The sequence below is a fragment of the Fundulus heteroclitus genome, chromosome 16 (assembly GCF_011125445.2).
Source record: "Fundulus heteroclitus isolate FHET01 chromosome 16, MU-UCD_Fhet_4.1, whole genome shotgun sequence".
Lineage (NCBI taxonomy): Eukaryota > Metazoa > Chordata > Actinopteri > Cyprinodontiformes > Fundulidae > Fundulus > Fundulus heteroclitus.
Window position 1 is genome coordinate 22,774,826 of NC_046376.1, and position 10,652 is coordinate 22,785,477.

Consider the following 10,652-nt stretch of genomic DNA (forward strand, 5'->3'; position numbering starts at 1 on the left):
GACTTGAAATGCCTCTGTGTGCAACCGGGAGCACAAGTCGTAGGCATTGTTTGGATTCCAAAAATAAACAAACTAATAGCACGCTCTAATTCACCCGTTTTGTCATGGTAGTAGACGAGAACAGTACCGTTTTTGCCTACCCGCGGGCCCCCCAACCACCACCACACACACACACACACATGCACACCAAAAAAAGTCACCTTAACTGTATACTTCATGCCTTGGAAATCTCTGTATTTTATACTGGATATTTTCAAGCCATCTATTGAATTTAGTGCACTACTTGATCATTTCTTTATAAGAGAACAGCAAGCACTGCAGCCAAAATAAGGCTTTTTTTTTACTTGCTGTATATCAGCCAGTCCCTAACATTTTTTCCCTTCCATTGCAGGAGGTAGAATATGTTAGATACTTTGAGAATTCTCTGCCCTCTGGATCTGCTGGCAGTTAATTTTCCATTGCTGAGAAATGCTTTGTTTTTGCCATAAACGCACAACATTCATTCGATCAGAATCAGTCATTTTTGTTGGCCATAACGCGGGATCATTGAAATTGACGCTGTGATCCATCTCTGAGCGACTATGCTCAGACTATCTGATTGGGCAGTAAGCCCCTCCACCTGCACTCTGTCTCCTCCTCAAACACACGCTGCTCCCTAGACCTGTTCCTGACTCCTACTCAGCAGCTTTCACCTATTTTAGTGCAGATAATATTTAGTTTCTTAATTGGGACTAGTTTCGTAGTCTAGTATTAGTTGTGGTAACGGCAGTAACACAGTATGAATCAAAACTTAAATCTCGCTCTCCAAGCACGCACTCACATGCACGCACACTCACGCAATAGAAACAACCAATCAGGAAGAGGAAAGGCGGGATTTAAGGCAGCACAACCAATGAGAGTGGAGTTAAGGGGGGTGTCTACCTTGTCAATCAAAGGCCAGGCACTTTAGTGATTGGCTGCGTGGAGCACCAGGCCCCGCCCCCGCTGGCACGCAGCAGCTTTGAAATGACACCGTGGGAACGCCTAGCGCTTCAAACAGAGGTGCTCCGAGCGAACCTGTGCATGTACGTACGTCTGGCAGAGCCGAAACGACATGCAGGAATACTCTGAATCAGTATTTTTTCAGGGCTGTTGAGCACGCCTCTGGTGGTGATGAACAAGCCCAGCCAAGTCCCGCTCTGTCGCAGTCAATCAGTAGGTGGGGTCAAAACACTTGCGTGCGTGCGTCTCTCTCTCTCTCTCTCTCTCTCTCTCTCTCTCTCTCTCTCTCTCTCTCTCTCTCTCTCTTTTATTAACGAGTAACTAAACCAAACATTGAAATTGTATCGGAGTAAAAGTATGGAAATAAGTTCGGAAATATAGTGAAGTAAATGTAAAAGTTATCAAAACATTTTATACTCGAGAAAAGTATAAAGTACTCCAAAATATACTTAAGTACAGTAGTGAAGTATTTTTCCTTTGTTACTATACAACACTGGTTTTGTTTGTTAAGCTGTTCCCCCACCTTTGGTGTTTACCACTATTTTGGACAATTCAAATCAGTAGTGCTTGCTTGCTTGGTTAAGCACTTTGAACCTGTGCTTAGATTGACTTAGTACAAGCTAGAAGCTTGTGTTTGGGAAACTTGGTGTTCCCTTTGCATGTGTGTGTTTCTTTTCTATTTTCGGTTGGTTTGAGTTACTTCAAACTGACCTGTTTGAACATTTAGTAACTGAATTTACACTTAGCATTCTTAAGATTGTCAAACCTTTCTTTTGTTTTAAATTGGGTTATATTGTTTAGTGTTTGTAAAACCATCTTTTTGTAATAAATCACCTTTTCATTCCACTCATTTCTCTGGACACATTTTTATGTGTCCAGAGAAATGAGCACTGCAGCTTCCAGTCGGAGGCTGCAGTGCCTCCGACTGGAAGAACGTGAGGAGAGTGGTGAGGACAGCAGAAGGGATCATCTGGGCTCCTCTTCCCTCCATAAAAGACATTTTATCTAAGCGCTGCGTGTCCCGAGCCCGTAACATCATCAGGGACCCCTCACACCCCACCATGGATTGTTCTCCCTGCTGCCCTCTGTGAAGAGGTTCCGCAGCATCCGCTGCAGGTCCACCAGGTTCTGCAAAAGCTTTTTCCCTGCTGCCATCAGACTGTTGAACTGCTGAACTATAACCCATAAACTCTGCACAACATTAACATATTTGCACATTTTGCATCATTGCATCTCCATGTAGCATTATAAATGCTGCTGAACTCTTAGTTTCTAAAGCCATTCTTGCACAAATGCCATTTGCACAATCAAATTCTGTACATACAAATGTTTTTTGAAAATACTCACCTGTACACTGTCACTTTCTCCTGCGTTGTTTACATTTTAACTGTTTACTTTTAAACCACTGCTGCACCTTATACTGTATTTTAACTTTATTGCAATTTACAAGCTGTATGCAACGAAATTTCGTTCTGTACGCACTCTGTGCATACAAAATGACAAAGTCGTCTAAGTCTAAGTCTAAGTCTGAAACCCTAGATCTTGGGGGGCGTAACATAAGTGAGCCTGCACAGCCGCCAGATAGCTTGGATTACAGGTGAGAGCCATCCCACCCCTCTCCTCTCTGTCATGCAGATAGAGAGGTGCAGAAAGCATCCACCTTCGCTGAGAGCAAGAAGAGAGATCTTGGCATCTTGGCTCCTGACCTTTTACTGCCCTCCTTCTCTCTGTGCTTAGCTCAGGGTTTCCGCGGGGCATTAAAAGTCATTAAATGAAATTTTTTAAAATTAAGGCCTTAATTAGTATTAAAAGTCATTAAATGTGATCATTGGTGGCATTATTTTTTTTCTAAAAAAATACGGCCATAAAAACAGTTTCGTCAGATATATTATCAGATATAACTGATTCCGCGTTATTGCGCGGAACTGCTTCCGGTTGATCGTAAAGCCGTTATGTTCGGAAAAGAAGCTCGAGGCGGAGAAAGATTTGGGAAAATGCAAATTTCAACAAAAGTGGATGGAAAACGAGGAATTCGGGACATGGCTGCAGTCTGTCAACGGTAAGGATGAGGAAGGATTTTGCCGTGTTTTTAAAAAAAAAAAAAAAAAAGCTGTACAAAGGGTGTCAATGCTTCACGGTCTCACATGAAGTTGGACAGTCTAGTCCAGGGTGTACGCGGGTATGCGGCGTATACCCGTTTATTCTCCAGTCAGCATTGCGTATACCCACTTCTGGAGCGATATTTGTGTCTTTTGTTTGAGCGCGCAGCAACCAATAAACAGTTTAATATTTTTGCCTAAAATATTTAGTTTAAAATAATTCCTTGAGTTACTAAGTGAGGTTAAAAAAATATTTTTGTCTCTTTTCTTTCCAGCTTCTGGGTGATGATGCAAAAGTTTCTTGTGATCATAATCATCATCATTGTCATCATTATTTAAAGAGCACTTTATCAGGAGGTAAAACAAAATAACATCTAATAAAATGACTTGGTTAAAGACTCAACAGTTTAAAACAACAACAACAATAATAGTAAGCTGTTCAAATCCTTAAAAACAAACAGAAGTTATTTAAACTGAACTCTAAGATAAACAGGCAACCAGTGAAGGGAGGCCAGGATCGGGTAATATGCTTTATTTTATGTTTTTGCATTAAAAGGTGTGCAGCAGCATTTGAACCAGCTGCAGACATTTGAGTGAGGACTGACCGATTCAGAGATAAAGAGAATTAAACTAATCCAGCCATGATGAAATGAAGGCTTGGAGTAGTGTTTCCATGTTTTTGCCTTGAAAGAATAGGTTTTACCTTTGCTTTGTTCCTTGCATGATAAAAGTGATTTAACTGAGGTCCCTTTTTGACTGTCAAGTTTAAAATCACCGTCCATTTTAAAATCGAGGGGCTAAACATTCATTGTCAGCGTGTCTGAATCAACAGGATCAACAGTTCTTTGGGTGTTTCAGCTGGTATATTTGACAATTCATGATTTGCAAAGACAAAGTGATTTGAGTTTGGATGTTCTCCTCATCATTAACTTTATCTCTTTCTATAGATTTTCATTCAATTTAGGACGTATGCCTTATCATCTAGGTCTATATTAAAAAACCTACAGTAAAGTAATGAAATGTTGATTCTGGATGTAGTGTAGGAATTCCTTCAATATAAACCAAAGAAAATGTTACATTACCAGCCAGAAGCTGGATAAAATCTTTAAAAAAAAGAGACAATAGTACTTTCACACCTCACGTAGTAGCTCAAGGAAATATTTAATCTAAATGTTTTAGGCTAAATATTTTTGGCTAAAATGAGTAAACCCTAGTGATGGATTTTTGGGTAAACTAAATAGAGCTGTGTTACATGTCATTGTTTCTAAAACGGCATGTTTCTGAGCTGCGTCTAAAAGGGCAAACATTCAGTTACTGTTCTGTAACCAACGCAGTCACGTCCGCATTAGCTACCGCAAACAGCACAGCAGCAGCTGGAGCAAGCTCTACCGCCACTAACATCAGGAAATCAGACGGTCTGCGAACAACATTTGGAGCCAATGCCACACTGCATGCGGAGGTGTTCTGTTGTCTGAACACAGCCATCAACAAGTTATATATATATATATATATATATATATATATATATATATATATATATATATATATATATATATATATATGGGTACTTGTTTACTTGTTGATGGCATTAAAAATATTTCTACAGGCATTAAAAGAGCATTAAAAAGCATTAAATTAGGGTTACTCATTCCTGTATAAACCCTGCTGCACAGGTGAATTTTTAATCCGTTTCTGGCCTATATGGCAACTGAATTGAATCAAATTTACTTTTATGTCTGATTAAAAATGTTGTTCAAGAGATAATATGTAACTATGATGTTCCCTACTTACATTTTTGTGTTTCTTATTAATTTCCATTTCTTCCACCTGAAAAAGAGTGTAGTAAAAGTTAATTTCTTCTGGAATCCCATTGTAATAATATTAAAAAGCAAGACATAACGGAAGAACGTATTTATAGAAATACATTGTCATGGAAAAATTATTATCAAGAAGAAAGATACTCCGGTCTTTATTGAAGGCAAACTGCATTCAAGGTGCAATTCTTCCCCTAATGCACACCTACCTAGTTAGACAAACCCTGTGTTTTTATAAGGAACAGATGTAAAAAAAACACGAGGAGCCTCTGTGATGAACAAACAAAGAGCATCATGTGACGTATAACAGTTCCATCTTGGCTCCTGACCTTTAACCACTTCTACAACCTGGTAAGGACCCAGCTCTCCTCACCCACTTTAAATTACCATCATCACCCACACTTTGACACACACACAGATAATATAATTCTAGAATGCTTTATGACCATATAGGCACACACTGATAAACTGAACGCTGATTAACCTTACATCTCTGCAAACATAGGCTGTAGACTATACATGCCATTCTGTTAAAAGTGATATGTTTTGCACAAGGTTTAAATTTTGAAGCAGACAAGGAAATTTCCCATTATAACATTTATGTACAGGAGCAAATTATATTAGAAGCACAAGCTATATCCAGACATATCAATAGTTACACATGGTGTTAAATCACATTAATGCACTTCATTATGAATGGCAGAAAAAAAATTCAAGAGTACACAAGCCAAAGATACATGTTGCCCCTCCCTGTGGAAGCCTCACCTCCTAAGGCTAAGTTCAGGTTCCGCTGTTTTGTTGTCTAAATTATGAGAAATGTACTTCCTTAAGCATGGAAAACATTTCACCAGCAGCTTTTTGAATTGGTCCTGGAATGTTTCCCCCACAAATGTATAAAAGATGGGGCTGATGCAAAAGTAAAAGTATGCCATAGTACGGGTGATTTGAAGAGCATAACCAAGTCTCTTTTGTTCCCAACACGGTTTGTATCCATCATGCAGGAGTTCTACAATGTTAAAAGGTATCCAACAAATGAAGAACAACACTACAATGACTGATATTACCCTGACTGCCTTGAAGTTAGCTACTCTTGATGATCTGATGGTGATTATAATCCTAACATAACAAAAACAAATGACAGCCAGAGGGAGAATCAAGAATACAAAAACCTGTACATAAAATCCATATTTTTGGAGCATTTTTACGTTAACATTAGTGAGGTTCTCAGTATTCTCACAGTACATATGCCCAAAATGCTTGTAAGTGTTGCGGAGGAGCATTGGCTTAATGCAAGCCAAACCACTTATCAGCCACACCACTGTACATGATATGATAGCATAGCATCGACTCCTTCCATGTCGTGCAGACATTAAATGCACTATAGCAAAGTAACGATCAATCGTGAGCATAGTTAAAAAAAAGACAGAACTGTAAAAGCCAAGGAAATATACACTGAAGACAATTTTGCACATAACTGAGCCAAATTTCCACTCGAACTGCATGTAGTATGCCACAAAAGGAAGGCTGCTCATGAAGATCATGGAGGACACCACCAGGTTCACCAGCAAGATGTTGACCACAGTGCTTAGCTTCTCAAATCTGTAAGGAAGGTGTGAAGACAAACAAGTGTTATTATGAGAGCAGCATAGTTACATTTTTCAACATTTAAGAAAAAAAAAGTATTGGATTTAAGTCTAACTTGCTGAATGTTTTTTTGGCTTATAAATGAATAAAATGTCAGCATGCTCTTGGATGCATTTATAACGGTGAACAACACACAGAGGAGCATAAATAAAAACAATCTCTTAATTTCTGGCAGAATAAAACAAACTTCTTATTTAAATGGAGGAGTCCTGAAGAAAAAAAATACATGTCATATACTTAAAAAACTATACACATTGTTTGCTTTGTTATTACGGTAAAAAAAGATAATAATTGTAATATATATGTATATGTATATATATATATATATATATATATATATATATATATATATATATAGTTTGTGTGTGTGTCTTTGTGTTTTTATATGTATATATTTGTGTATGATTGTGTTTGTGTTTATAGTAATAAAAAATGTATGAGTGGCTGTGTTTTGCAACATACATTTATCAGAATATTCTTTTACCTTTAACACCACTAAGAATATTTAAATGCATTGAACCTTTTGTTATAATAGCTATAGTTTTAAAGTTTTCAGCATAAAAAAAACGTGAAAATTAGTTTGATATTCAGCAAGTTATAGTTGATTTAAATTGATTCTGCGCCTGGTCAACACATTACACTGAGCAGAGCTGTTGACCTCCCGAAGATGGCGCCCCCAAATCTTGTCAGGGTCCATAGGCGAAAGCGATTGATGCGGGGTCTACTCTTTATATTATGTCTAAGGTTGCACCGGCAGGCCCAGCCCCTGCACCCGCAACCCAACCCAGCATAATTGGATTAGACAAGCCCTTCCAGCCAACATCCAGTTTCAAATGTCGGCTTTTCAAATTGCCGTAAAGCCACTCATAAATTTAACGAGCATGAGAGATGAGAGATCAGAGTTGCACAGTGAGTCAATACAAGTTGGCTGCTTTGGATGACGTCCCAATTAGATCCTGGTTGCGTGCACTGAAGTGTATATGACAAAGTAGTGAATCTCAAACTATTTATTTATTTTGTTTTAATTAGGCCTATAGGCTCATAGATCTTTTGTCCAAAAAAAAATTCACAACACCCCCTGTTCAAAATTACTTCCAGCGGCCCTGTTTTTACCTGTACTGATTGTTTAATTATTGCATGTTATTTATTGTGTGTTCCCCTAAGATAAGGTCCCAGAAAAAAAATAAAAAAATATCACCAAGGTAACGCAAGGTGACAGTAAAAGATTCTTGATTCTTAATTCTTCTTGATTCCTAAAAGAGCAATAAGTAATAATGACACCTAGTTTTTTTAACACACAAAATAGATAGCATCCGCCTCCTCCTCTTTGGAAAGTGTTACGCAGGTTGACCAGTCAAGAGAAACATGGACGTTATGCAATTAAAATCAAAATGATGAGTGAAGACTATTCAGCCAAATTAAGTTGTTATTTTTGGAATAAACAGATCCAAAAAGGGCCAACATCCTTCCACTGACAACAGCCTATGCCCTTTCCCCAATGGTACATCACTGTGAAACATGACCAATTACGCTTCCCACTGACCTCAGTGAATATTTACTTCCACAGGATGGGTCTATGATGGGGTATTCTGTTCTATTTCTGGTCCACTTCTCTTATTGGCTTCCATGCTAGCAGGCTGATGCTTTTTTACCAAGATAAAATACCACATGTGGTGCTCTGTTTTGGCAACCCTGAGAAGTCTCATATTATCGGCTCAGGAACCAGGAAGTAAACATGGGCTACACACTGCACTCAGGCAGTTCTGCACCGTACGTCTAGGTTTGAAAGGAGAAAAAGGTGATTAATACATTGTTGATGGAGAGGACTGATTAATGGGGAATGTTACTTTCAACCTGGATGAGAAATGAGAATGATTTTGGTTTCTTTTCCAGTTAATTTCTTACTTATTGCACCTTTAAGTTTTCAGATTTTTTTATGATCAATCAGAATTCTTGAAAATTCTGATTGATACATCCTTCAACTTTATCAGTCTAAATTTGATAATTAACTGTAAATATGTTTTTGCTTAAGGTTGACAGCCACAGACAAATACAAAATATTTTTTGATCCACCATACAAACAAGCTTAACTATATACTCAGTATAAATATTTGTAAAATTAAGTAATAAACAATGAGATAAATGTTTGAACTGAAATGTATGTATACATTTGTAAACCCATAGTATCCAACAGGTTGAAACCTGTTGGGTTGAAAGGTTCAACCCAACAGGTTGAAACATGCTTTGGATCTGTCACTGCATATCTAAGCTCTTACACCATATTTGGTACATGTAAGGGTTAAGAAGGCTATTAGATAAACTAGTTATAATAATTTCTCTTTTTTGAAGACTGTTTTATATTTTCTCTGGCTATCTTTGATAGACATTCAAATTTGTGTGAATATCTGAAACACTGAATGTTGACAGAGAATAAAAAACAAGAAATCTGTAGGAGACAAGTTTTCACAAATATAACAAACATATTCTAATCTTTATGAATAGTTTAGCTTGTCTTAATTTGATGGTTGACTCACCGACGGAGGATAGCCAGAACCAACACGTTGATAACAGCGCTGAAAACAAACATAAAGTAGTAAAGGACAGACAGATGTGCTCCCACGCTGTTATCGCCTTCCCTGTTACATGGTCCAACTTCTTTATCTGTTGTATTCTTGGAACTATAACCAGAGGTTGTTGGTGTCATCTTTAGGCAAAATCTGTCAATAGCAGAATTCACAATGTCACCATGTCTCTTCAGTTGGAACTTAAAAATGTATGTTTTTGAAAATTTTATGTCAAATAAAACTAATTAGACCAAGCAGTCTGACTTACAAAAGAAAATCTAAAGCAGGAATGAGTTTTCTTACCGCTTGTCTGACAGGAACTTTGAGCTTTGCGTCTGTGTGCGTTAGCCAAAGCGAGTCGGGTTATAAACACAAAAGACAGTTGGAGAAAAGAGACTCTGAGCTTGACTGAGCTTGTCTTGCTTTGCGGAAAAGAATGTGAGCGATCCAATACCAATGAATTAAACAAGGCATGCACACACAGCTTCAGAGAGATCAACTTGATACTAGATTAAGAAATGCTTCACATAAGGCTGTGTCCATCAGACTACACGGGATATTGTGAAATTTCATTATCTGTGTGTTAACACGCTTGCAAATTACTAATTGAATTCCTACTGTTTAAGCATGATTGGTAAATGTAAAAAGTTTTTATTTCTTAAACCATACCCTAATTTCAATTGAGCTTATTTGCATTTAGAGAAGCCACCTGCCTGAAACACAAATGTAACACAAACACAGATGCAGTTGTCCACAACGTGTTTGTGAACAAAAGACACAGAAAACTATAATTTTTTTCTAAATTATTTTTATTATGTTAAGTTTTACAAAACCTTCATGTGCACCCAACACACTAAATGACACATTTGCACCAGGATAAAAACAAATTACTTAAATGGAATAATAATATTTAATAATAATGATATATAAGTTTGCATGTTCTCCCTGTGCATGCGTGGGTTCTCTCCGGGTACTCCGGCTTCCTCCCACAGACCAAAAACATGACTGTTAGGTTAATTGGTTTCTCCAAATTGTCCTTAGGTGTGAGTGTGTGCGTGAATGGTTGTTTGTCCTGTTTGTCTCTGTGTTGCCCTGCGACAGACTGGCGACCTGTCCAGGGTGTCCCCCGCCTCTCGCCCATTGAACGCTGGAGATAGGCACCAGCCCCCCCCTGCGACCCCATGAGGGATAAAGCGGTTCGGAAAATGGATGGATGGATGGATGGATATATAAATACATAAAATAAAGGCAAGTCTATGTAAGGCAAATTTATTTATATAGCACATTTCAGTAACAGGAAAATTCAAAAAGTGCTGTACATGAACAGAAAATAAGAACACATTGCAGATGAAAATAAGAAAACATTGCAGATGAAAGCACACTGCAGTGAAATAGTAGCACCAGATTAAGATATATGTCAAGTTTATCTACAAACTTCAACATTAACATTTAAAGGCAACTCTTAACAAATAGGTTTTTAACCTTGATTTAAAGGAACTCAGGGTTTTAGCACTTTTACGGTCTTTTTGGAGTTCATTCCAGAAAAGTGT

The 10,652-nt window shown here is 37.8% G+C and overlaps 1 protein-coding gene across 1 annotated transcript; it reads right to left on the reverse strand.

Moving 5' to 3' along the window:
• Window positions 1–5,316: 5,316 nt before the first annotated feature.
• Window positions 5,317–9,509, reverse strand: LOC105923602 (C-C chemokine receptor type 5). Its single transcript, XM_012859583.3, has 3 exons — window positions 9,406–9,509; window positions 9,073–9,255; window positions 5,317–6,493 (listed from the first exon to the last, which is right to left on the reverse strand). The coding sequence occupies exons 2-3, from the start codon at window positions 9,240–9,242 to the stop codon at window positions 5,656–5,658; spliced, it is 1,008 nt and encodes a 335-aa protein (XP_012715037.3). The 5' UTR covers window positions 9,243–9,255; window positions 9,406–9,509; the 3' UTR covers window positions 5,317–5,655.
• Between the last annotated feature and the right edge of the window lie 1,143 nt (window positions 9,510–10,652).

Coding starts and splice junctions, on each gene's coding strand:
- LOC105923602 (XM_012859583.3), bottom strand. CDS start 9,242: ATGACACCAACAACCTCTGGTTATAGTTCCAAGAATACAACAGATAAA. Junction 6,494..9,072: donor GTTCTGGCTATCCTCCGTCG/GTGAGTCAACCA, acceptor CCTTCCTTACAG/ATTTGAGAAGCTAAGCACTG.